Raw genomic sequence first — 27,969 nt, 5'->3', positions numbered from 1 at the left:
CCTCGGCGCGCCATTGGCCGCGGGCCGGTCACGTGGGCGGCGGCGGCGGAGGGTCGGGGGCGCGGGCCGGCGGGGCTGGGCGGGCGCCGGCCATTTTGCATCGCGGCGCCGAGCCCGCCGCTGCTGCCCGGGTGTCTCCGCAGCCTGCCGCCGCCATGTCGTCCGCCACGCCGCTGGGCCCGCGCTCGCGGGGCAGCGCGTCCGCCACGCCGCTGAGCCCAACGCGCATCTCCCGTCTGCAGGAGAAGGAGGAGCTGCGGCAGCTGAACGACCGGCTGGCTGTGTACATCGACAAGGTGCGCAGCCTGGAGACGGAGAACAGCGCCCTGCAGCTGCAGGTCACCGAGCGGGAGGAGGTGCGCGGCCGCGAGGTCACCGGCCTCAAGGCGCTCTACGAGGCCGAGCTGGCCGACGCCCGGCAGGCGCTGGACGACACGGCGCGGGAGCGGGCCAAGCTGCAGATCGAGCTCGGCAAGGTCCGCGCCGAGAACGACCAGCTGCTGGGCAGGTGAGGGGGGGTCCCTTCCCTTCCCTTCCCTTCCCTTCCCTTCCCTTCCCTTCCCTTCCCTTCCCCTCCCCTCCCGGGGGAGGCGGAGGAGGGCTCCCCCCGGCGCCGTACCCGTCCGGGCAGGGAATGAATGAGCGGGCGGCAGGAGGAGGCAGCGCCGCCCCGATCCGCCCCGGCGGGAAGCGGCGGCCCGGCCCCCAGGCGGGGCGAGGCATCGTAGCTACACATTCCCCCCCCCCCCCCCCCCCATCCGTCCAAAAACCATCTAATTCCACCCTGCTGCCACGGGCAGGGTCGCCTCCCACCGCACCAGGTTGCCCACAGCCCCCTGCACCGTGCTTGTTTTTATGTGACTCGAGGCTCATTTCTGCGCCTGCTGTAGTTCTCCGTTAACAAAAGAAAATTTGCTGCTTGGGCGTTTTTTCTCGCCATTTGGGCTAGCAAAGTGCACCTGATGTCACTCTTGCTATGCCATACCTTATCTATGGATTAATCTTGAAAGAAGAACAAAGAGCCGTGCTTTTAATCCTGCTCTGTTCTCGTATAATCTGTTAATTTTTATTTTCAGTTAAATACAGTCTTGGTTCTGATTTTGATAATGAAAAAGATACTGCATGTGTACAGTACTGCCCTGATGTTTTCATGTGTCTGCAGATATCTCTTACATTGTCTGAGCTCCTAATGTGGCTTGCTTTGCATGCTTTATTGTGTGCTGCTAACCAGCAAGTCCTTGTGGTTGCTCTTTGTCAACCCATGAAAGACTTCTATTACAAACAATATTGACAGTGGAAAGGAAAGCAAAGTGCAGCTGCGGATGGGCATCAAAATGACTTGAAAGACTAGCAAGAAATTTCTGTCTCTTTGTGACTTGATGGGGAAAGATATATTCTTCTCAGAAGCTGACAGATGAATAGGTGGAGGCTTAGGATGAAGACATAATCTGTAGGAAAAGTCATTACTGCTTCTTCCGTTTCCGTGGCTGTAATTGAGACGTTTTAATAATGTGAGCGTGAAGGTTCTTCATGTTCTCATTTGCATTTTCCTGTGCACTGATAACCAATGCAAAAAGATGACTAAAAATTGTTCTTGTGCTGCTGCTGTGGCCTCTTACGAAGATGAGTGTAATATTCCTTGATATGAATACCTGTCTGAGATCGTCTTGTTGCACCACAAAGCACAATGAGATTTTAGTTCCGGGCTAGAACTACTCGGTAGCTTAGTGAGATGAACACTCGCTGCTGCATAAAACTGCCAGATTCTATGTAAATGTGCCTGTGGTTATTTGTACTTTGGCAGACCTTATTATGGCATGTAGTTTCTTAGGTCATCTTCGGGTATTTTTAAGATGCATACCTTGGAGATACCTAGGCTGATCTGTAACTCTGTTTCCAAAGTTTTCCAAAGAAAAGGTGAATTTTTTTCTTCCCATATGGAAAATTCCTGTATTTGGAGAATGCTCCATGACGGTTTCTTTAATACATTTAAACAGCTGTAATAAAAACTGGCAAAAACACGCTTAAAATACTTTGCACAAATTTGCATGGGTGTACTTTAGGACTACAGATTTCCATTTGCAAAGTGTAGTGAGAATTCACATTCTCTTAACACAAATTTCTTTGTTCTTTCAGAAAGCTAAGTGGAAGCGTGGTGTACATGCTGGCTGTGGCTTAAATACTGGGTAGATCAACTGTACTAGTTCTTGCAGAGTATCTAGGCCTTCTTTGCAAAATACTCATCCTGGTCATTGGAGTGGGATTCATCTCACCTGCTTTTGGTCGTGTAAGGTCGTAGATGGACACAAATGAGCTCACTGTGTGGTGTGTTGCTGTGGAAGGGAACAGTACCCTATCTTCCTACCACCTTCCTATGATTCTGTCCTTTGTCTTGGTTATTCAGTTATTAATTTAGATCAGTAACAATGCAGAAAGTTGCTCACTTCTGATATAGAAAAATACCAGGGCTGGCATATAGGGTGTTACTGAGGGCGAGGGAGAGGGGCAGGCTGTGTGGGACTGAGTCTGCTGCCAAGCTGCAAACCATTGTCTTGGCTTGGGTGTCCTGGCAGCCACATCCTGAGAGTCAGACTAGTGGTGGCTGGTTATTTGGTTTCCTTTAAAATCACTGGAGATAAATGGTAGAATGAATTCCTCTATTGAGTCATCTTGGGACTGTGGAAAGAGCACAGATGACTGGCTATTTAGTTGGCTGACTTTGGGCAAAATGATTTCATGGCCATCATGCTCCGTTTGAATATTTCTGTAGGTGGTTATTGTTTCTTCAGATACATGCGCAGCTATGCTTTCTTTAGTTAGTACAAAATTCTTCTGCTGCACTTCTTTATTATTCCAATCCTCTTTCAGTCCCTTGGTTTCCTGCCTAATGAGTGCATCGAACTGGATCTTCTGGTCACTTCCAAAGTTCTGCAGCACTTCTACATTTCAAGGCTCATTCACTTATTTATTTCCTGTTAGTTGACTTCAGTCTCAGATATATGGTGTGATTTCATGAACTTAAGTACCAGAACTCCGTTCTGTTCTCATTTTTAATCCCTCAAGAAAAGCTGCATTTTTTCTAAAGTTAATGCTGCTATATATGCTGGACTCTTCGCATGCTCTGCTTGCAGAGTTCCTGCCATGCAGTGGGTACTGCTGTAACTAAATGAATATGAAGGCTTCTCTTAACAGTTGAAATATTGAAGAAACAGGAAAAAAAATGAGGTGGAGAAAATAAACTTGCTATGTTCCGAGGAAACAACAGGGAGGATAAGTTGTTTTCTGAAAGCAAAAACAGACGTAACAAGAAGAAGGGAAATACGCTGAAATAAATCTCCCATCTTAAGACTGTATTGTGGAAAAATCCACGTATCCTTGAGCTTAGATGTACAAAACTCCGGGATAGTTCTCATGAGGTGGAAAAAAGGGAAATCTGTTCCTCACTTGTGAAAGAATTGGGAGAAGTTACTGATTTAACAGTATTTCCACTTTTTTCCTGATTAGGCAAGACTTTACTGTATGCTTTCCTGTTGGTGATAGCTGTTGTAGAGAAATTCCTGCGTTTCCTTCCTTCCTTTAAGTAGTATGCTCAACTGTGATTACTACATCTCTGGATTCAAGGGCTGTAGGGAATGTGATCTGTAGTTCAGCAACCGAAGTTCATTGCTAATTAAAACCACAGTTTTGGGAACTGCGGGATCCTTGTTCTTGCTTCTGTAGCCACCCCCTTTTTTGTTTCACCCCTGTTGAAACAGGTATTAGCGTGGCTACACAGTAAGCTGAATTGGGAAACTCAGAAATTAGCACCAAGCTTTATGCTGTTAATTTCAGTCAGAACAACCCTCCCACCACAGGACAGCCTTGGCTGGGATTTTGGATTACTGCAGATTTGGGGTGGGTGGAAAGACGTGAGCAGACAATGCAGGCAAAGTAGGGAAAGAAGTGTTGATGTGAAATATCTAAGGATCACTGAAGTGGCAGACAGAAATGTGGGGCTCCATCATTCCAGCACCCTTCTGACTGGATGAAGTTTCTGCTTTTGAGTGGAAGCGTGTCAGGCTTTCATAGCTTGCAACAGCTGCAAACCAGGGAGAACTGCAGAGCAAAATTGGTGGAAGAAAGTCCTCGTGTAACTTGAGCAATTAACCTGACAGCAATTCACGCTGTGAAGTTTGACACAGCTGTGTCACCTGGTAATGTTAAAATATGTGAGGACAGTTCAGTTGTGGGGCTCAGTGTTGCTGTATCAAAGATACTGGTAAAGGGTACAATGGATTGTCAATTGTTCTAGAGTGCAAAAATCTAGTGAAGTAGTTGTGGCAAGGAATTAGTTTTAAGCATTTTTAATATTAAAGAGGTTATCTCTAACTCTTTTGAGTTGTGTCTTCAGTCTGCCCTCTTCATCCTTATTCAGAAGTGAATATCTAAGATGGGATCAGGCAGTAATAGCCTAATAAATACCAGTAATAACTATGTATCATCCTAACTATTACTGTCATAATTGCTGTGCCAGCAGGCAGCACTGCGCAGCTGGTACCCCGAGCAACTGCTCAGAAGAGCACTGTTGTTAACACAGGCAAAGTTGTAACAGCTGTTCGAGGGTTTCCCGTGGTACGCATGTGGTATGCTGCAACGAGCTAGAGGTACAGTTTGTGCAGCTGATTTAACACTTCTCAATTTTTGTTATGGTGGGTGGCATTGGGAAGTTAGGTAAAGATGGGTGGCTTGGGAGCTGCCAGGCTTTAATCGGAACCCTGTCACAGTTCTGATCTCTCCTGTAGGGACAGCATCCCAGAGAGGTAAGGAGGGGAGTAATTAATGTGTTGCACAATGACTTAAAGTCAAATGTAAGAATGTTTCTTGAATGATCCAAGAGTGTGCCTTCCCTGCAGGGTAGGATGTAACGACATCCTGTGACTAGCTGTGGTGTAGGACCTGAGAGCTAAAGGTTTGTTCTCAGATACCCGGACATGTAATGATAAGTCAGATCTGGAAAGTAAGCTCTAGTGATAAATTTCAGCCATGTACAGAAATTGCGATCTGCTGCTGTCTAAGACAGTGAAATTATGACAGAACATTATTTCATCAAATTCCTGCTGTATCTTGCTACCCTGGTTTAGAGTTTAGACAACTATAAACAGTTTGTTCTTCAGCTCATTTGAAAAGTTTCAGTACTTTTTTTTTATTTTTTACTTTCTAGAGGGTTTTATTAAACAAACTCTTGTCTAAGCATGTTCTGCAGAAATTTTATGGGTACTACTGTCATTTAAAAAACAGATTACTTGTAGTGTGGGGGTTTTATTGAAAATTCAAGGTGCAATTGCATCTTAGAGCTGTAATCTAATCAGCATTTTGAAGTACTTTGAATTGTTTACTCATGTTTTTAAGATGTACTTGGACAGGATTATGATTGAGATATATATAAGTCTGGCAAAGGGTTCTGCACAACTGTGGGACCTCAGTTTAATTTTGCTGCAGATAGTGAGTTCTGTGTTTTAAATCAGAGGAGATTATTTTCCTTGTCACCTTAATCAGTTTTCAAAAGTTAGTGCACCTGTGAGAGCCTGTACCTTCTAACAGCAGACCTATTGTTGATTTCTTCCTGCCTTTCTACCCCTCAATTATTGAAAAAAGAAAAAATATATGGGGATTTAATATTAATCACATGTTCTTTTTTATAAACATGAAGTGCTGTAGAAAAAAGACCAGATACTCTGCTCATTTGGAATGTTTAATCATGGGTAAAATGGCTTCATACCACTCTCGTGGATTCACAGAATCACAAAATTGTAGGAGTTGGAAGGGACCTCGAGAGATCATCGGGTCCAACCCCCCTGCCAAAGCAGGTTCCTTAGAGCAGGCTGCCCAGGTAGGCATCCAGACAGGCCTTGAATATCTCCAGAGAAAGAGACTCCACAACCTCCCTGGGCAGCCTGTTCCAGTGCTTCGTCACCATCACTGTGAAGTTCTTTCTCATGTTGGTGCGGAACTTCCTGTGCTCTATCTTGTGGCCATTGCCCCTTGTCCTGTCCCCACAAACAACTGAAAAGAGGTTGGCCAAATCCCTCTGTCTCCCACACCTCAGGTATTTATAAACATTGATAAGATCCCCTCTCAGTCTTCTTTTCTCCAGGCTGAACAGACCCAGGTCTGTTCAGTGAACTGGTGATCAGTTGTTGAATCCTAACTTATCTTATGATTGGGCAAATACAGAAAGAAACTCATCCGATTTTATGAAACCATGTGTGCATACGCTTCTACACTTCTTTTTCAGATCCTGTAAAAATAATGAATTTTGAGCAGTGGCTTGATGCATGCAGTACTTGCGCAAAGGCTCTGCCAAGACTGGTGGTTAGAGTAGTTGGATTCTCGTGGTCAGCTGAGCTCTTCAAGAAGAAACATGGTTGAGCAGTAAGTGACTGGGGATATGCATTCAGCAATAGTCTTAAACACTCACCATTTCCAGTCGAATAGACTGGATAAAATGAGAAAGCTGAAACCAAGTTACATATATTAGCTTACAGAAGTGGCAAGCATGTCCTATCACTCTTATTGTCAAGTTGATACGTTTACAAAATCATTAATGTTTTCAGACAGACGTTTTTGTAAATTGTATCCTTGCAAAACACAGCTTTATTGTTTCTTCTCCTTTAGGGGAGAAGGAAGAACAAACAACAACAAAAAAAAACATGGAAAACGAATGCTTCATATTTTATTTACCTAGCCGTCAATGACTAGATTTGTTCTTTAGTTTTTCATGTTTTTCCACAATTGGTGGAAAATGAACACAATGTGCAATACCATCTAATTTTATAGAGAAGTAAGCATGGTCTGTGTTATCGTTAGTTACAACACTTGTATAGTTGTTTCTTGAATTAGCTGAAAACTAAATTTTTTTGAGGTTACTGCTGGTAGTGCTTGCTTTTGTGATCTAGCTGTCTAAATACAGGCAGAAATGAGTTGAGGGTTGCTGGGAGACTGGAAGGCATCTTCCCTAGTGTGCTTGGTGTCTTGCACTTGGTCAACTTCAAAGGAACTTTAAATCGCACCCAAGCTCAGCTTAAGATCTAGCTGCTGACTGAAAGGAGCAGTCATTAAGTGTGTGGTTTTATCTGACCCTAGGGGTCTATTCATCTTACTAAACCGGTATAAAATTATTTTTATCTGTTTGCAGGATGGCTTTTCTGCTAGCTTGGTAGGAAATTCAAGGAGATTGCAAGAAGTTCTAGGGTGTTCCGTGAACTTCAGAGATGAGGAAAGAGGAAGGGTGATTGCAAGAGCATGAAAAGGAAGCCTTCCTCTTTCACTGAGCTATTCAGTGTCTTGGCCATTTCACTGGTTTGCAAACCGAGTGGTCTAGTTAACTCACCAGAGTGGTGATAGCACCATGGCATTTGTATTTCTGAGAGCTTTGAATTAGTCTTAAATGAGATGCCACAGGTAACCAGATACAGCTTAACCACAGTACCTTAGAGTTGTATGAGCTCATTTATTTTGTTTTACAAGCTATTTTGTGGGAACGGTGGGCAAATCAAACCATCTAGAACTCTGTGCATTGACTAGGCTGCTTCTGGTGTGAGAAACCATCTTGTGGAAAGGTATTGTGGGCAGATGTACCCCAGCGTCAGAGTTGCTTGCACTCTTGAGAGTGGCACTGTGGCGTGCTTGCTACTGTCAGCTTGCTTGGGGAAAACAGATTGAGTTGTCTTGCAACTCTGTTAATGAGAGCAGTGCTGGCAGTATCAGTTGAGAGGCATGCTGCAGAGTCTCTGTGAGTTGAGTGATACAGGTTACGTTTTTGAAGTGCAAGTTCTCCCTGAAGTACAGAGAAAATAAAGGGGAACTGGCTTGTTTTAGGTCAGATCTTCGTTCTGCATTATTTTGACATAAATCACACAATTCCTTGGATAAAAAGATCCAAGTGCTACAAAGAGAGAAAAGCAGGTTTCTTCTTTGAAGAAGAGGCAAGCCAACAATTAATTCTTTACTTTTGTTTCTTTCAAGAGCAGAAGTACTTGAAGGAGCACAGTTCTGAACGCTGCAACAAGGTGTTTGGTTTTCTTTTTGTTTTCCATTTTTGTTTGGTTTGTTTTAAAATGCAGCTTCAGCATATCAACAGTTAGCTTTTTTTCCCCTACAGAAAGCTGAAGCTCTTCCTGTTAAAATTACTGAGTGTAAGGGTGAAGTATGTATTGTATATATTTGATGTTTGTTTCCATAATTCAGAGGTTTTTCTGATCTTGTTGCCCTTCTTTCCCATATTTCTTTAGGGCTGGGATGACACTTCTGACTTGCTGAGATTTCATCTGGCTTTCAGCAAATGAAGTGTTGAGCTTCAGTTTCTGTTTTCTTCTTGAGAATGTGTTCAGATGAGTTGTCTCATAGTTAGACAGCTCATAACACTAATAACTAATAACTAAATTTTAATTCTTTTTTTCTTTCTTAATATGACTTCAGTCATATTAAATTATAGGATAGCTTCACAGCCAGTCTTGTTACAAACAAGCAAGGGGTGTGCTTGATGTAACTGGCAGTACTTAACTTAGTAGTACAGCTAGTGTATTAGGTTTTAATAATTGTTGTTGCTAGTCCACATTACATACCTTTCTCTGTCTCAGTTGCAAGAACTCTGTTCTCAGCTGCCTACCAGTTTGTAAGTGATAGAGGTATTTGCACTGGGGGAGAATAAAAACTTTTTTTTTTAAGTTACTTTATTTAAGGAGTATAGAGAATCTTCCCATTTTGAAGTCCACAATAATTCAGAGAGGGCCACATTACAGCTCTCAAAGCAGTCTATTCGTATAGGACTTCTAGTCTCAGGATCCAGCTTGACAGGCTTGACTTCAGCATGAAGCATTATGAGATAGGCTGAGTGAGAGTTTCTGCATTTTTTGGATAAATGTTATCCATCAGTGATAAAACAATGAGGACCTGGTGTGGGCCCTCATCCATCCCAATAGACGATGGAGAGATTTTTACTGTAGGTGTACACCATAGTAAGACATCTTTCCCTGTTTTTCCTCCTCTGCCACACAGTATCCTTGAATGCTGAAGTTCTTAGCAGGCCTGGGGAGAGAGGAATGACAGGGTGGCGTTACTCCAATGAGTAATGGAGTTGCAAGTAAGAGCCCACATGACCAAAACCTAAATTCTGTGCTCTGGTCTGACCTATGGACCTAACTGTTAAGAACTGGTGGGTCTAAGAAGTGATGGGTAAAGTACCGTTGAACTAGGTAGCATTGTTGTACTGGATGGTGCTGAGCAGCAGAAGTGACAAATGCTTGAAAATATGTTGGAGTTTAGAATAGCCTGTGTGTCTCAGCTTTTGCTGTGTATGACCTCAGTGAGTATTGTGTTACCCAACAGAGATGGGATTAGCTAGTGCTAAGTCTGTTACATAAAGCCTGCCATCTTGTGGCTGTAATGCCTAAATCATCCCCAAATTACTTTCGTTTGTAAAGATTTTTTTGCAAGCCTTTGTGCACACTTTTCTCTTGAGCATGAAATTAATTGCATGTACTTATATGTTATTTTGGAAAAGCTTCTTTTTAAATTTAGAAGTCTCTCATTTTTAAAATTGTAGGTTGATTTATTTGACTGGTCTCATTTTGATGAGAAGCTTTGCTTTTGTTTCTTGTATGTTCTGTACCTTGATTTGAAAAGTAGTAGATGTATTAATGCTTTAACCCTTTGAATCTAGTTCTTAAGAATCTTTACCTATTTTTAGTCTCCTCAGTGTAGTGTTGTGAATGCTAATTTTTTTTTCAGAGAAGTGTGAAAACTGGACAGGAACCTGCTAGCTGTTGTCCTAATCTATCCATTCCTGTAAAATGTTCATCGTTTGATTATAAGCATTTATATATGCTTACATATATTCCTTCAGTAGAAAAATCTGGATATCCCAGAGAGAAAAGAATAAACATTTTAGAATTATTTTACTACTTATTTGGTTGCTTTATTTGCATACATCCTTCTACAGAGTAACCCCATGAGACACTGTTTGACCACTTGCATTGACCTGAAAACTAATTTGAATGGTAATTTGGAAACCCTGAGTGTTTTGTCTTAAAGAAAAAGACATCTGTACCTCATCACCAGTGCAGTTTCACTGATGGCATGGACTATCATATAGACAGGACGTGGGTATCTTTCCTCTGATCTGTGGACTTTACCATTATGTGTTGCAAAACTGCTCACTATGCTGCAACTTCTACTTACAGCTTTTTCATAGTGAACATTGATTTTAATTGAGAAATTGGTCTCTTGCTTGGAAGAGGGCTGTTTGCAGCCCAGACAGTGGATTTCCACAAATTCCTACATGGATAAAAGACAACAAAGATTATTTGTTTCCACCATATGGAAAGGGCCTCTTGATGTGGGAACTTATTTCTGGTAGGAACTTATTAAAACTGGTGTGGACAGGGCATTTTTGCAGAGGCTTGCTAAAGAGAAAGTGGAAAAACTTTTAATAGACACAGTTTCTTCCCCTTTCCATATATGTCTTACTTTTAAGATCCCTTGACACGCTGTGTTTCCCCTATAATAAGGTCTCTACAGCTCTAGCAAAGTATTCAGCTGTTGCTATGTAGAATCACAGAATCATTAAGGTTGGAAAAGACCTACAAGATCATCGGGTCCAACTGGCTCCCTACCACCAATATCGCCTACTGAACCACGTCCCTAAGTACCACATCCAGCCTTTCCTTAAACACCCCCAGGGACAGGATGACAAAACAGATATGATGAGTTTATTTAAACTGAAGTAATTTAAGCCAAGACAGTGTTTGTCTTAAGTGTCTGAAGTTTGATATTCAGATTAGACCTTGTTTTATTAGTCACCAGCCTACTTTGGGGCATTTCTATGTTTACTTACATCTTTCTCTCCTTTATTCCAGCTATGCAAAAAAGGAGTCTGATTTTAATGGAGCCCAAGTCAAACTTCGAGAGTTTGAAGCAGCACTCAATTCTAAGGAAGCTGCACTAGCCACAGCTCTTGGTGATAAGAAAAGTTTGGAAGGAGAACTTGATGATTTAAGAGACCAAATTGTACAGGTGAGCAGGCATATTTAACTATTAAGCTTCTGTCAGTAGATGAGGTGATTTGTTTATAATACATCTATAGTATAAACAGCATGTCATTGTGGTAAAATGCAACTCTGTAGCCAAAATATGAATACAAATCTGTCATATGGTCAAAACTAGAAGAAAGTTATGTATCAGAATTGGAGCCGGGTGGAATTAGGTGTCTGTGTCCAGTATGGTTTGGTTTATGAACAGCATGAATGGTGAAATAGTGCTTTTAAAACTGCAGACTCTGTGAAATAGCAAGGAATAACACTTATATTGACAAACAGATCAAGAGCTCAAAATAGACTTGACAAACTGGAGAACAGGTTGTGGGGAGAGACTGACTTCACATACATAGGCAATGAATAACTAGTTCAGTACCAGTTTTCCAAAGGAATCTGGAAGTTGCAGTAGACAACAAACTGCATAGACAGCATGGTTGTAGTCTTGATCTTCAAGACTACTGCAGTCAGTTGTCTGTGTAAGTCAAAAGCAGACCAAAAAGTGTCAGTTTTAAATTGCAGCAAGATTCCATATAAAGGTTAAGAATAGTTGTTCAATAGGAAAGTTGGTGAGGCAGTGAGAGAGTGCTGGAGAAAAGACACTGTAATTGTTTCTCATAATGGGGAAAGACACGTGTACCAAGAACATAGAGTTGATTTTCCATGGAAGCAGAAGTATCAGTATGGTTTATACTTCAGCGTGCCTCCTACCTTTGAGTTTGTGATTCTCTGTGCACTCCATGTGGTTCTGCCTGTGGCTGTCTAGGTCCTGGACATCTGATAAAACAAAGAAAAAATTTGTGTGCTAGTTTGGTTGACCCTTTGAAGCATCTGATTTGCAATTTTAAGCAACACTACCTTATAGGAATGAGTTTAGCAGACATTTGAAAACAGGAAACTGGTATTTGCCAAGCAGAAGAAAATGAAGGTTTGTAAGGACATTTGATAACTAGCATTAAAATGCAATTTATCAATGTGCAATATCTAGAATTCACTTATGCAAGCGATCACAAAGGGGGGAAAAATGCATGAGTGCTTTCAAATACTGGATTTGATTGTCATGTTGAACCCTAAAATGTAGTTAATTAACTGTACATGTAGGTAGGTGAGGTTATTGTGTTATTTGAGTTTTGCTCTGTATTTGTTGTGCTAAAGATTTTTTCTTTCTTAAAGCTTGAAGCTTCTTTAGCTGCTGCCAAGAAACAGCTTGCAGATGAAACTTTACTGAAGGTGGATCTGGAAAATCGTTGTCAAAGTCTCATTGAGGATTTGGAATTCCGTAAAAATATGTATGAGGAGGTAAATTACCTTAGTGTGAAGTATTTGTATTTATAACAGAAAGAAGAAACTTGGGGGGTAATTCTGGAGTAGTAGAATAATTTGGGTTGTGATGGACCCCATCTGTTTTAAACTCCCACTCAGAGCAGGATTTATTTCTATTCTAGCTGGAAGATTTCCATCTTTTTAGTATAGAAAAATGTGAACTCAGAACTATTATAAATGGTAAAATAGCTTCACGTGTTATGTTGTTTTGTGTTTAAATTCTGCCAAAGGTATTGCAATGTGCAATCTCTTCATAGTGTAAGTAAGTAGATTAATCATTTTTCACGTTGTGCTTCTATGAGAAGTAAAGTGGTGACTGATACTCAAACACATGCTATGAACTTTTTTTTAATTTCAGAACTTTCTGATAGGATACTCTTCAAGAGTATAAACAGTTGCTGGGTATGTCTTTTAGAACTCTTCTTGCCACACTTCCTTCCACTTGTTAGTGCTTCAAGGTTTCCAGGAGAAAATAACCTAACCCTACTGTATTTCATTCCACGTGCGCATTTCCTGCTAGTTCTGTTTTCGGCTTAGTTAGTGTTTAGAATCCTCTTTTTTTTTTTCAGCCACCAAGATCAAGCATACAAATAAATGGGGAAAATGTTGATAGTGAAAGTGACTGTTTAGTTTCATAGTACTTTGATTTTGAGCAAGCATGAAAGATAGATAAGAATTGGGGGTTATTTCTAAAATGTAATCATATTGAGGTATATTTGTTGAAAATGTAGGCAGCTCTCAGAAGGAAATGTGACTTCACATGCTGATGGTATCCTAAGTGTTTTCAATTGCAAAATAAGGTGCTTTGCTGGTCAGACAGGAAAGTGGCCCCGTGAGAAACCTGCAGTAGAAACGGTGTTAAACTACTCTAATGAAGACCCACAAGACTAGCTAAAAAAATGTATTGCTAGCTACTAAGTAGATAGTCTTCTATAGTTTGTTTTGCCTCACTTATTGAATGGCTATTTTATTTTTCTGGTTTTAGGAAATCAATGAGACAAGACGGAAACATGAAACTCGCTTAGTTGAGGTTGACTCTGGTCGCCAAATTGAATATGAACATAAACTGACCCAAGCACTTCAGGAAATAAGAGAGCAGCATGATGCACAAGTGAAGCTGTACAAAGAAGAGCTTGAACAGACTTACCGTGCCAAAGTGAGTGACATTATTTTTGCTTTGGTAAATGGAAGTATCCTAACATTATTACTTGCATTTTAAAGGGTTTAATTCTGAAACTTGGTTTAAAATCACAGTGTTTTTGAAGGTAAATTTTCAGGTCTTATTTTAGAAGCAGATTTAAAACTCAAGCAGCACAACAATGTAAGTGTAGAAAGCACAGTGTGACTGAACTGTGTGGAAGAAGATTTGTACTGGGATTGCTACAAATTCAAGGAAGTTAATGTGTTCATTATAACTATATTGTTACAATCTTGATCAGTAAGGTGTCCTGTGTTTTGTATAAAGCTTATTTCATAAAACAGCTTTCTGAGAAGACAGCATCCTGAGTCCTCAGACCCTATATAAAAATTGTGTGAAAACTTTACCACACCCAATGGTTTCTACTTCTATAGACAAGTGAAAGCATATTCAAACTGAAATCAGTTATACTTCATAATTTCCTTCCTCTAAATGATTCAGCATTTCTGTAAGGAGGGATCCTGATGTCTCAACTGAACCCGGTTTCTGTGGCTGCTTGTTGCAGTTAGTGTTTTTAAAAACAAGGTGGGGTGACAGTATGCTGTTGCCTATCCTCAGGGCTTCAATCTGACTTGAAAAAACTAGAGAAAGAAGGTAATTTAAAATAAGATCTAGCAAAAAATCTTTTCCTATTTGCTAATATGAAAAACCTTTCATAATTGAGTGTTTTTTGTTCCTTTTTCTCAGGTGTACTGCTTCTGTGCTTTCAGATTTATCTTAATTAGAAAGAAATCATACCATTTGATCTATAAGTTCAATGCTGAGTCTGTGGTGCTGCTCAAGTAGGTGAGGTGGTGATCAGCAGGATGTTGTAGCTAGGTTAAATACATAAAAATATTTGAGTGTGAAGTAGTGATTAAAATGAAGAAGCAGTGGCACAGGCACTGAAATCTGAAGGCACGTTCCCAATGTGATTAACTTGGCTGATAATTAGCATCAGTTTGCTAGTTTTTTGTAGAGAACTAGCAATTTTAGTTTAGCTTCTATTTAAGCATACTTAAGAAAGTATTTAAATAAATACTGACCAGCATGAAAACTGAACTTAGCAGTCCGACTTTCAAAGTTTCCATTGAAGATGTTACTAATGGGTGTTTTATTAATGGGTATTTATTTATCCTAGTATAAATGTTCAGAGGATTCTGATTTCAGATAGAGCAATATGAAATGGTAATTGAATTGCCATGTTTAACCCTTAAAGAGAGATGTTTTATTGTGTTAGAGCTGCAGAGAGGAACTTTGCAGCTTAGTGTAGCGTGTGTTTTTGTTTGGTGAATAATTTTTCTTTTAAACGTCTTAACTTGATCTACTGCAGCTTGACAATGCTAAACTGTCCTCTGAGATGAGCAATTGTACAGCCAACTCAGTCAGAGAAGAGCTTGATGAAAGTCGCATACGAATTGAAATGCTCTCTTCCCTCCTCAACAGTCTTCAGAAAGAGGTAACAAGCTATTTGTGACTCCAGTCCTGCTAATTAGTTCTTGATTTTTAATATAAAAAAACTTCTTTCCCTTAACTTGTAATTATGTTCAACTTCACGACTTGGATTTGTCTTTAAGGATACAAACACTACCAATTTTCCTATTATGTAGGCAAGTTTGTCTCTGGAAAAGATCAGGTGATGTAATCAGTGTGTGTGAAGTTGCACAAGAAGTGGATTGAGACTTCTGTCTACTTGGCTCTTACTCCTGCCTTTACATACCATTGTGTTTCTTCTGGTGGCTCAGTCAATGTGTTTCTGAGGGGATTTTTTCCTTCTTCCTTAGTTAAATATCAGTGTTCTGTTGCTTACATTAAGTGGCAGCTAGGTTCAGAGAACTTGCTTCTGAATTTGCAGGGTTATTTGCTGTGAATTTCAAAACTATCAAAATCGCCCTCTGCAAGTTTGACTATACCTGTCCACCTAAAAAAGATTTTGCTGCTCTGCTTTTTGTAGTGCCAGTGGTGTTAACAAGTACAAGTTTCTTTTCAGTTTGCTAGCACTGATTTCAGCTAGCTTTCTTCTCTTGGAAGAAAACTCTTATCACTGATTGTATTTTGGATTACTAGCATTGAACACTGCAGCTGTTTCCACTAGGGTCTTCTATGTGACACTGGACTCCTTTTCATAAACTCAATATCGAGTCTTAAGATTGGTAATTAATTGTGTTGGTCCACTGCATCAGCCTCGTAGGCTGCCTGTTTTCCTTGTCTCTGGACTATGATGACTTCCTGAGCAGCATGCATGCATAGCAGACTTGGCTACTTAACACCAGGCAAGGTGATTCTGGGGCATTAGAATTAAAAAGGGGTTTTAGGAGAAAAAAGAGGGTTTATAATCTTTGGAAAAGAGGGCGGGCCACTCACGAGGACTATAAGGCTGTTGCGAGGCTGTGCAGGGACAAAATTAGAAGGGCCAAAGCTCATCTGGAGCTCAATCTGGCTGCTGCTGTTAAAGATAACAAAAAATGTTTTTACAAATACATCAACACCAAAAGGAGGACTAAGGAGAATCTCCATCCTTTACTGGATGCGGGGGGGAAACTTAGTTACAAGGGATGAGGAAAAAGCTGAGGTGCTTTAATGCCTTCTTTGCCTCAGTCTTTAGCGGCAAAACCAGTTGTTCTCTAGATACCCAATACCTTGAGCTGGTGGAAGGGGATGGGGAGCAGGATGTGGCCCTCACTATCCACAAGGAAATGATTGGCGACCTGCTACAGCACTTGGATGTACGCAAGTCGATGGGGCCGGATGGGATCCACCCGAGGGTACTGAGCGAACTGGCAGAGGAGCTGGCCAAGCGGCTTTCCATCATTTATCGGCAGTCCTGGCTATCAGGGGAGGTCCCAGTCGACTGGCGGCTAGCAAATGTGACGCCCATCTACAAGAAGGGTCGGAGGGTAGACCCGGGGAACTATAGGCCTGTTAGTTTGACGTCAGTGCCAGGGAAGCTCATGGAGCAGATTATCTTGAGTGTCATCACGTGGCACTTGCAGGGCAACCAGGCGATCAGGCCCAGTCAGCATGGGTTTATGAAAGGCAGGTCCTGCTTGACGAACCTGATCTCCTTCTATGACAAAGTGACGCGCTTGGTGGATGAGGGAAAGGCTGTGGATGTGGTCTACCTTGACTTCAGTAAGGCTTTTGACACAGTTTCCCACAACATTCTCCTCAAGAAACTGGCTGCTCGTGGCTTGGACTGGCGTACGCTTTGTTGGGTTAAAAACTGGCTGGATGGCTGGGCCCAAAGAGTGGAGTGAATGGGGTCAAATCCAGTTGGAGGCCGGTCACTAGTGGAGTCCCCCAGGCCTCAGTACTGGGGCCAGTCCTCTTCAATATCTCTATCGATGATCTGGATGAGGGGATCGAGTGCACCCTCAGTAAGTTTGCAGACAACACCAAGTTAGGTGCGTGTGTCGATCTGCTCGAGGGAAGGAAGGCTCTGCAGGAGGATCTGGATAGGCTGGACCGATGGGCTGAGGTCAACTGTATGAAGTTCAACAAGGCCAAGTGCCGGGTCCTGCACCTGGGGCGCAACAACCCCAAGCAGAGCTACAGGCTGGGATATGAGTGGTTGGAAAGCTGCCTGGCAGAGAAGGACCTGGGAGTACTGGTTGATAGGCAGCTGAATATGAGCCAGCAGTGTGCTCAGGTGGCCAAGAAGGCCAACAGCATCCTGGCTTGTATAAGAAGCAGCATGGCCAGCAGGTCTAGGGAAGTGATTGTCGCCCTGTACTCAGCTCTGGTGAGGCCGCACCTCGAGTACTGTGTTCAGTTTTGGGCCCCTTGCTACAAGAAGGACGTTGAGGTGCTCGAGAGAGCCCAGAGAAGGGCGACGAGGCTGGTGAGGAGTCTGGAGAAGAAGTCTTATGAGGAGCAGCTGAGGGAGCTTGGATTGTTCAGCCTGGAGAAGAGGAGGCTCAGGGGTGACCTTATCACTCTCTGCAGGTACCTTAAAGGAGGCTGTAGCGAGGTAGGGGTTGGTCTGTTCTCCCACGTGTCTGGTGACAGGACAAGGGGGAATGGGCTAAAGTTGCGCCGGCAGAGGGTTAGGTTGGATATTAGGAAGAACTTCTTTACTGAAAGGGTTGTTAGGCATTGGAATAGGCTGCCCAGGGAAGTGGTTGAATCACCATCCCTGGAGGTCTTTAAAAGACGTTTAGATGTAGAGCTTAGTGATATGGTTTAGTGGAGGACTTGTTAGTGTTAGGTCAGAGGTTGGACTCGGTGATCTTGGAGGTCTCTTCCAACCTAGATGATTCTGTGATTGGTTTCTATGTCTGTCCTTTAAAAGATTTTCAGAGACTATCAAACAGAGAAAACATGGTTGGGGAAAGTAAATCTTAAAGATGTCATTATTGAGTTATTCCTTGGTAAGCATTCTGTTCTGTGTGTACAATATTAAATTTTACTTGCTTGATATAATTTTTTTCAAGTATGTAACATTCTCTTTTCTTGTGGACCAATTACCACTAACTTCAGCAAGTAGGCAGACGAGTTTTCTCATTCACTCATTCTCATAGAAAAAGAACATGTTTTCTCATTCACTCGTTCTCATAGAACAAACCCTATTGCTTTAGAGAAACTTTCTCGTAGAATTTGGAAATGGCAGCAGTAGGCTGAAGCAAGGAAGAGACATCTGAAAGAACGCTTACTTATCACAGGATCTGAAGTTAACTGAGCTGCATTTTCATTCTGTGTTGTCCTGCCCAGCATGTCTTAAGCAGTCTGACTCTTTAGATCAGTTTTTCTCAACTGAGTAAATTCAGCTGTGGTAACATTTTCAGATTTCAGAGAAATTAAGTAGGTAGCTCTCTTCCAGAGTAGGTTGCAAACTTCACTGGAACTTAAGGTGTTATATTTTTAGAAGAAAATGTGGAGAACAGGAGGAAGAATATGGGTGAGTCTGAATTCTGAAAGGGAGGGAAAATGCTTAACCTATTTTTTTTTTTTGAGTTTGAGGTTACCTGAAACGCAGAACGTTTGCAGATTTGAGCTTTCCTTTAGACCACTGATGTTTTGATGTTTTTTCACTGCTTTCTAGTCTAGAGTATGGCAAGATAGAGTACAAGAGCTTGAGGACACCTTGGTCAAGGAACGGGAAAACTGCCGCAAAATACTATCCGAGAGAGAGAGGGAAATGGCAGAGATAAGAAATCAGATGCAGCAGCAGTTGAATGACTACGAACAACTTCTGGATGTTAAACTGGCACTTGATATGGAAATCAATGCATACCGGAAACTGCTGGAAGGTGAAGAAGAGAGGTATGAAAGAACATGGCAACAGATGTTGGTGTCTCTATATGCTTCACTTGCCTAATTCTTTTAAAAGGCAGTTCTGGGAATGCATTCATGAAGTATCTGATGCACCCTTAAGTCTTTGTGAGAGCATCCTGCTTGAGTATCAGACCAACAGTCGTCCCAGGGAACAGAGATCATTCTACTATCAAGAGTCGTCCCTGAGGAAATAGGGAATTGTCATTTGTGGGTCTATTTGGCACCACTACTAATACTGTTTTTCAGGGGTAATTACAGGGTTATTTAATTGTGAGCCACGTGTGATATGGTGCTAGAATAGTTTTAATACAGTAATAGCTATTATGATTACTCAGCTTATCAAATAGATATGGTTTTCACATCTGATCCCAGGCTTCAGCAATATTGAGCAATATTTTGCTTGGTACGCCACAGCTGTCATTTGAAATTTTGATATTTCAGTGTTTTTGACTGACATACAACTCATCTGGGCTGATACCTCTCAAGTATGGGGATAAAATACAAAATACAAAGAGTTGTGCCATTGGCTTTTTGCATAAATTTCATACAAAAGCATAAGCCCCTGTAAGATTGTTTTTGTTTTTTGTGGTGGTGGTAGTTTCTTTTTTTTCACTTGTTCCAGATACCCAGGAATGCAGTCACTAGCAAAGGCATAAAGATACTTTATAATGTTAACATAGTCCTTTAGTATTCCATGTTCCCAAAGCATTAATCACCCATTCAACAACATTTTATTTAATTGGGTAAAGTACCTCCAGCTTCAATTTTTGATGTAATGTTGTTTGTTTATAGTATTCCTTTACCTTTATCTATATAAATCTTTGGGAAGAGGAGGGGATAGGAGAAAAAGTTATATAATTCAAGGTTTAAAAAAAAAGTAAAAACAAAGTGTGGTTTGTGTGTGTGTCTTGTGTCCTTTGATTTAGGCTCAAACTTTCTCCAAGTCCGTCTTCTCGAGTGACAGTTTCACGGGCTTCATCAAGCCGTAGTGTACGTACAACCAGAGGAAAGAGGAAGAGGATTGATGTGGAGGAATCTGAAGCCAGCAGTAGTGTCAGCATCTCCCACTCAGCTTCTGCCACTGGAAATGTCTCTATTGAGGAGATAGATGTTGATGGAAAATTCATCCGCTTGAAGAACACCTCTGAACAGGTTAGAAAGTGCCCATGACATGACTTTACAGTAGGCTGACAACTAGCGGTGGAAGGCATCCTCCGCAGTGGTCAGATCCCAGGCTTCATGTTAATTCTGGAGCTAAATTGGGCTCAATAAAAGATGTCATGAAGAAGTTAGTGTATCACAAAATGAGCTTTCGTACAATATTCTGGGTTGATGATGGTTGGTTTTTATGATTTAATTTTCTTGGCAACTATTTTATCCCTAGGTATCCCGCCCACCTGAGTGATGTATTACTCGTCAGAGTTTACCTTGCCAAGTGTGATCTGGCTTCACAGTTAACATTGTCACTGACAGCCTAATGTCTGCTTGCACCATTTCCTATCTCAGAAGTCTCTTTTGAAGTTTGTCTCTGCTTTAAAAAGCCCCAGGAGAAATACATACTGATGGAAAATTAAGGTCTAAATGTAATTGTCAGTGTCCCTTCTATTTGCATATAGCTTCTTTAAATCATAGTTTTCCTTCCTCCTTGATTGCATCCACAGTTTCTAGAAGTAGGAGCCCTCAATGCCTGTGCCAAAGCTTTCAGATTATTTTTCTCTGAGTAGTTTGACCTTCGTATCAGTTGGAGAAGCAAGACTGTATCTATTTATCAAAGGGTATTTCATTTAAGGAAGTATTTTGTTACTCATGTTTTGATCCAAAGGATGTTAACTGTTACATTCAATAATTTGCTTCCTCCCAAGACACAGATAAATTCTACAAATCATCACAGGATAGGGCTGGACACTGGAGTACCGGAAAACCTTTGGTATCCCTTTGGACAGAGGGAGGTTCTTTCCATCCCTTAGTTTGGGAGAAGAAAAAAAATGAACATTGCTTCAGTAGTGTGCCAGAATTATGAGACCTGGTTTCTTGTAACTTCAGTTTCAGAAACGGTCTAAGTAATTCTTGTTTTCTCATGTGCTGTCTGCACCTAAACTGTGTTCAGAATTGCTAACTGTTCTTTGTTTTCAGTGTTACATAGGCTTTGTCTAATGTAGTCAGATCCTTTAGCTTTACCAAAAGGGAGCTTATCTTGATGTTTTAAATGGCAAAGATTAATCTGGTTCCCAGCATCTAAGTTTTCCCTCTGATAAATGAAGGTACACTCCCCCAGGTGTCAATACATGAATTAATCTTAATTACCTGTCTCGGATAAGACTTACAGGCTGGGTGTGCCTATCCTTATTTACTCAATGGACATTAACATTTAGCTTAACATTTAGCTGTCTAGACCAAGACAGTTGTCTAGATGTCTTTAATTTACCTGAATTTAGCTTGCTTCTAATGAATCAGGACCTGTTATTTTTTCCCTTTCTGAGTTTTCTAGTAATTCCCCAATGCCTGTGTGTAACACATGGATTTTCCTCCTATTGTGGGCCACATCTAACTACACATTCATTGCTCCATGAGTGGACCATTGGTTCAGTTATAAGTAGCGACAGCTGATTCACGGTTATTGTACTTTGGCAGCAGTATAGCAATAGTCTGTAGCACAGTGTTATAAGTTGTACTTGGAGATGCTCAGAAGTGTTGGACAGAGCAATGTATGTATCTAGATAGGTAGAAAATATACCATACTCATTTAAAGAGGATTTTATATATTTCTATTGCAATGACCAACTGAATGTCAGCAGCCGTTAAGGTAAATAAGATTCTTTATTTTTAAATGATTAACTTTCCAGATTCCATCGTTTAATATTTGGAAGGTGTCTGTTGGTTGGGAGGGGGGAGAATTTAAGAAATCTATACCTGTTTTGAAATTGTCATCCCGCAGTGATGACCTGTATACGTTTTCCTATTAGATTGGCCATATGCTTATCATGTAGTTGGTAGACAAAAAATAATTGAAAGCAAAAAGTAATGGAGGTCTAACAAAACAAGTACATAGTGAGAGGTGTGCATATTTAGAAACATCTTTTAAGAAGACCAAAAGGGATGATTTATTTTCCAGAAAATCTTCTCGTCGTCTTTTCTTGTCTTAAAATTGTGCTTCCAAAAACATACTATGTATTTCTAAGATTTCTGTAGTATTTATTTAGACTAAGCTGTTAAAAAAAAAAACAGATGCAAACAATAAACATTAATTAAGAAAAGTAACATCAGAATTAAAATGCAGGATGTATTGAGCTTTCTCTTGAAATAAGAGGTAAGATCAATTTGACTAAAACTGTAGCTATTTACATGCTGAAGGTAAATCAGCAGTAAATGTTTTCACTGAAAATTCTATATATGCATTTGTGGTGTAACAACCACATGGACACCAGGGTTCTTTTAGTGTCAGTAACCACTACTACTTCGATGACATAACTTCAACTCTCTCTCTCTTATTGAGGGCATAACTTCATCTTCCTTATTGAGGACAGGCTCCCTTCTTATACCATTTGCCCCACAGCAGTACTTTTCCACTAACTCTTTATTGGTCCACAACTTTGCCCGGCAACAGCAGACACTCAGCAACTTCCATGCCTTAACGGCTGGAGAACAAGCAACCCAGGACCTCAAGCCCTCTCCTGAATCACCCTTCTTTGTTCCCTCTTTACATTCCTGATGGCCTCATCGTTAAGAGTCCGATGTTATCACCAGCCATGGGGCTTGTCGACCCCCATGGCCACACTCCCACATCTCCCCCTTGTTTATTAACATAAAAAAGCGCAATTAACACAAATTAATAACACAGAGGGAAAAACTACCAGGCATACTAATTCTATCTTTAACAAACTTTGTAACCACATCCCAGGGAGAGGCAGGCACTGAGTGCTGCTAAGCCGGGGGGCTCTGGCTGCCCCTCCAGCTCCTGGAGTCCTTGTTTTTGGGTCTCGCATATGCTAGCGGGACCCTCCCATACGTTGTTTTTTGTCTGAGCTGTAGTCCAAACCGTGGAGGAGAGTGCTGTGATCATGTTAAGGCAGATGAGGAGATGGCCGGACGGACCCATCGTGCTGACACCCATCTAGGACCGGCTCCTGTTAAAACACAAGCACAACCTCAGCCCCAAGTTATTCAAGTACCCTTCCCAGTCATTGGTGCTTTAATTTTTTACCATGACTTGTGCCGTTTCTTTAACTGAGTTTCTACCAGATCTGTCTCCCAGATCTGTTCGTTGCCTTTTCTCCTGCATGGACAGATGCAAGGACCTTCCTCTGCCCATCGATTAAAAAATTTAAGAACATAGCATACTTGTAGCTATCTTTTCCTGGGGATCACACCCCTACTCCCCCTTTTTGTTTAAGAAGCACAGCTTTTAGGGTACCATATAGGTTCCCTAGGGTTCAATAATTGCTTGACCCATGGGGAGAATGAGGTATACCTGTCAGATGTTGAACACCTTACTGTTGAAAAAAAAAAAAAGTGGGTTGTATAGGCCCCATATCCTGGGCCATTATCTGTTTTAATCATTTTTGGAACTCCTAATTTTGCAAAAGCTGACAGAAGATGTTTACACACATCCTTTGCCTTTTCTCTTGCAGGGGGAGATGCAAAAATACAATCAGAAAAGGTATCAGTTGAAACATAAACATAGCAAAGTTTTCTGAAGTCTAGCAAGTGTTTAACAAACAATCCTTTAAGTCTATTACTATTAATGTCCATGACCATGGGAGCATAGTTGGAGATGGCAATTGAAGTTGACAACTCAATTGGCAATTGAGTTGAAGTGCTCCCATATTTTCCGTGACTTAATTAATTTTTCTCAGATCATATAACAGTCTCCATTTTCCACTCATTTTCTTGATTACAAACACCGGAGAGTCCAGGGCTAGTCGTGGGAACAATATGTCTTGCTTTAAGTTGTTAAGCAACTCAGCCTTCGGGCCCTGTGTATCCTATTCCTCCCGGATCGAAGGGAAACAGATCCGGCTCCTTTTCAGGGCCTATAGGGCCTGGATCAAAAGGAACGTCCAGGTCACCAGGGGGCGTAACAGCAAAGGCCTGTGATGGCAGTAGCGGCGGGGTGGCCGATGGCACAGCAGGCGGATCAGTAAACGAGCCTGCAGCTCCCTTACTGTCTGGCAAACCACATGTTTCTGATTGTGACCGCACATGGCTCCTTAAGGCCTCAGAAAGGCTCGCCAGGTGCCGAGCAATCCCACTGCAACCTTGTCGTTTTTAGTAGCAGAGTCCCACACCTTGACCTCAGTTTGGTCCCATGTTTCAGGATCATAAACTGTCTGATTTGTAATAAAGGGAATAAGCTGGAAGGTTGCCAGGACATTTTTTGTTTCTAAGGACGTATGATTCACCATAACGGGCAACTGCTTACCTTCGGCCAGCGAGGGGCAGTTGTGCGCGCAGGTCTGCTTCTCTCAGCTTGAGCTTCCTTCCAGCCTGGGTGCGCCTATTTCCAGTGACTTTCAGTACGAGCTTCTTTGAGCGGTTGGCTCAAAACTCATCATTAAGAGTCCGATGTTATCACCAACCAGGAGGCTTGTCAACCCCCATGGCCACATTCCCACGTCTCCCTCTTCTTTATTAACATAAAAAAGCGCGATTAACACAAATTAAGAAAGCACGATTAACACAAATTAAAACACAGAGGGAAAAACTACCAGGTATACTAATTCTATCTTTAACAAACTTTGTAACCACATCCCTGGGAGAGGCAGGCATTGAGTGCTGCCCAGCTGGGGGGGCTCTGGCTGCCCCTCCAGCTCCTGGAATCCTTGTTTTTGGGTCTCGCATATGCTAGCGGGACCCTCCCATACGTTGTTTTTTGTCTGAGCTGTAGTCCAAACTGTGGAGGAGAGTGCTGTGATCATGTTAAGGCAGATGAGGAGATGGCCGGACGGACCCATCGTGCTGACACCCATCTAGGACCGGCTCCTGTTAAAACACAAGCACAACCTTGGCCCTGAGTTATTAGAGAGTAGGGCCCTTCCCAGTTATTGGTGCTTTAATTTTTTACTATGATTTGTGCCACATGCATTGTGTCTTTATACGTAGAATACCCAACATGTGTAATAGAATGACTGCTGATGAAAACATTTTTTCTTCTTTTTGTTAGGATCAACCTATGGGAGGTTGGGAGATGATCAGAAAAATAGGAGACACATCTGCTAGTTACAGATATACCTCAAGATATGTACTGAAGGCAGGACAAACTGTTACAGTAAGTTGTTGAGCTTCAGCTGTTCATCTGAAACAGGCTTTAGGCCAGTTTGTGTGTATCAGTATATATATCAGTGTGAAGGCTTTAGCTTTGCTCTTACCATACACATGTTCAGAAAACAATCACTTCCATTTATATTTGGCATTCATTGTATCAATTGTTGGGAAAAATAACTCCTTGGTGAAGAGAACCGCATTTTTCAGAAATTTGCTTTTTTTATGGAATAATAATTCTGACCATAAATAAATGCATTTACGTATTCAAAAGTCTGTATTGAAAATATATTTTACAGTAAAAAAAAAATCTTTGGAAGTGGCTAGGCAGAGACTTGTATTTTTTTAACTGGAGGAGATTCATTGGTGTCACCTAAATGGAATTCATTAACTCAATAGCATGGAAATGTATTATGTGAGACTAGCAAGTAATGTTCATTTGTGACCTTTAACAGATTTGGGCTGCAAATGCTGGAGTAACTGCTAGCCCACCTACTGACCTCATCTGGAAGAACCAGAATTCTTGGGGCACTGGTGAAGACGTGAAGGTTGTACTGAAAAATTCTCAGGGAGAGGTAAAGTACCTCAGATATGTTTAAACTTCTTTGACTGTTTAGCCATCCCAGCATCTACCCTTATAAAGATGAAGGTAGAACCATTGTAAGAACTTTGCACTTTAGTGCACATGAGTGTCTAGTAAAGATTTTCTGCTGCTGCTTTTCAACCCAGCATACTGTACCTGTCTTAAACTTAATTGCAGTATAGGAATGTGATGTTTGGAAGCTTGCAGATTCTTTTATTTCCTCCCTGCCCTCTCCCTGTATGGAGTAGTAGAATGACTTGTTCAGGTGTTGCCCAGACGCCAAGAATTAGGCAGTGCCTTAAAATGTATTTTGAGGTAAAAGATTTTCGAGGTAAGCTTTTCTCCTTTTTTTTAGTTTGATTTTCATTAAAACTGTGTTCATGGGGAGTTGGTAAGATTAAAGTTTTAATTTTGGGTAGATAAGTCACTATGACATGTAGCAGTTGAAGTAAATTACAATATATTTTTTGTAACAAATTTTGGAAAAACTTGACACGTGTCTTGGTAGAAAGACTTTTTAATGTTTAAGAGATTTAAAATTGAAGTGCTGGGAATGCTGTTTGTATGCTCTTTAGGTACTGCTCTGCATAGACAAACTGTACAAGTAGCTTTCCAACCAGATGGCACTCCCATTTCTCAAAATACAAGTAGATTGGCATCAGATCTTTAGAGGAGTCAAGTCTTTAAAATGTAACTCTGTTGCAGGAGGTTGCTCAGAGAAGCACTGTCTTTAAAACAACTATACATGAGGGGGAAGAGGAGGATGAAGGTGAAGAAGAAGTAATTGTTGAGGAAGAAGACCTTTTCCACCAGCAGGTATGTGTTAACTGTCGTCCTACAGAGGTTATTTAGACAGTAAAAATCAGATACATAAGGAACGGATTTTTGCAGTTATGTCTGTGTGGTGGGTGTTCTTTTGTTAAATTTTTTAATTTAAATTTTGTTATTTTTTTTAAATTTTCTTAATATTAACTTAATGTAAGAGGTTGTATTACAGCTTTATGGCATTCTGACTCTTGGCTAGACCATACCAGGCTAGTAATTTCATATATTTAAAATATGCAGTATATTATTTTGAGTTGCTAATCCTTTTACTAATGGATTTTTTTTTCAAACCTGACTTCTGTTCACAACAGGGAGGCCCAAGGGCATCTAACAGAAGCTGTGTGGTCATGTAAACTCCTCCGGCCAGTCAGGTTCCTCAAATAATGGTAATTCTTGTCTACAGAACAGAACCTTCTCAGAAGCACAACATATTTTTGTATTTCCTTTATGTGAATTTTTAATCTGAGAGTGATGGCCTTAATTTCCTTTGTCACTGAAAAGGAAGTTTTGTAAAAGAAACTATCTGTAACTTTCTTGCAGGATGTGAATTGTTGATTCTGAACAATGTACTGTTTGAAAAATGAAACTCCTACCCAGTTTTATATGCCAGGTTTTTTGTAATAAAAACCTTGCTGGAAGGGTAATACACCACTGCTTATTGGGGATTGATCTTAGATTATACACCTCTAGCCATGTACTGTTGACCTCTTTATATTTAGGTGCTGTTGGGGAAGGGAAAGGCATTTTCAATACTATGAACTCTTTTTTTACTGAAGACTTGGACTTTTTCTACAGCACAATCAAGGTTAAGAAACTTTCTTATAGAAAAGAACAGCTTTTTTGTTGTTGTTGCTTGCTTTTTTTTTTAAAGAAGTTTTAAAGAAAGCATAGCCCAGATGATCATGTGAGTACTCAGCTGATGAAGGATGCAGTACAACTTTCTATTGGTACTCTTTGCTTAGATTTCTTATTCTGAAAGGGGATACATGTTACATGCATTAGTTGTGTTGTTAAGATAGTGTAACCAGCTTAAATTTGCTTTCGTGATTTTTTTAACAAAAGTATGTTTTAATATGGAATGCCTTGCTTGTTTACAGTTTTTAGGAACAAAACCAAATCTTTTAGAGATGTAGTCTACGTTTGTATGGAAAACAATTGTAATTTTGTCATTGTGGAAAGTTTTTGTCCTTTTTGCATTCACTTGATGTCTGAAAGCTTTGAATAAAAAGTATCTCTCTATAGACACTTCTGATAAAGCTTTTGGAATTTGTTTTGTGACAGAACTGAGCTAAAGTTGAATGATTGCTGAATATTTAGAATTGATAAGCTTTGAAGCTGGAAAAACTTCCATGTGAATGGAATAGTGGCACTTGACTTGTAAAGATTTCTTTTAAAATAATGGGTAATATAACTTGACATTTGGAAAATGAATTCTTTAGAGCTTTATTCAGACTGCATAA

At 40.9% G+C, this 27,969-nt stretch overlaps 1 protein-coding gene across 1 annotated transcript; it reads left to right on the top strand.

The window, feature by feature from the left end:
* The first annotated feature begins 47 nt into the window (after positions 1-47).
* LMNB1 (lamin B1) lies at positions 48-27,752 on the top strand. Its single transcript, XM_040541469.1, has 11 exons — positions 48-508; positions 10,896-11,052; positions 12,243-12,368; positions 13,378-13,548; positions 14,903-15,028; positions 18,611-18,831; positions 19,770-19,995; positions 25,004-25,108; positions 25,557-25,676; positions 26,390-26,500; positions 26,821-27,752. The coding sequence occupies exons 1-11, from the start codon at positions 156-158 to the stop codon at positions 26,860-26,862; spliced, it is 1,758 nt and encodes a 585-aa protein (XP_040397403.1). The 5' UTR covers positions 48-155; the 3' UTR covers positions 26,863-27,752.
* The last annotated feature ends 217 nt before the right edge of the window (positions 27,753-27,969 follow it).

Source organism: Cygnus olor, chromosome Z (genome assembly GCF_009769625.2).
Source record: "Cygnus olor isolate bCygOlo1 chromosome Z, bCygOlo1.pri.v2, whole genome shotgun sequence".
NCBI lineage: Eukaryota > Metazoa > Chordata > Aves > Anseriformes > Anatidae > Cygnus > Cygnus olor.
Note: the sequence above shows the minus strand (reverse complement) of the source record. Positions and strands in the feature narration are given on the sequence as shown.

What these genes read in the sequence shown, in the direction of transcription:
- LMNB1 (XM_040541469.1), top strand. Translation starts at nt 156, where the DNA reads ATGTCGTCCGCCACGCCGCTGGGCCCGCGCTCGCGGGGCAGCGCGTCC. An exon ending in CTGGAAGGTGAAGAAGAGAG is followed by an intron (nt 18,832 to 19,769) that starts GTATGAAAGAAC and finishes CCTTTGATTTAG; the next exon opens with GCTCAAACTTTCTCCAAGTC. An exon ending in AAGACCTTTTCCACCAGCAG is followed by an intron (nt 26,501 to 26,820) that starts GTATGTGTTAAC and finishes TGTTCACAACAG; the next exon opens with GGAGGCCCAAGGGCATCTAA.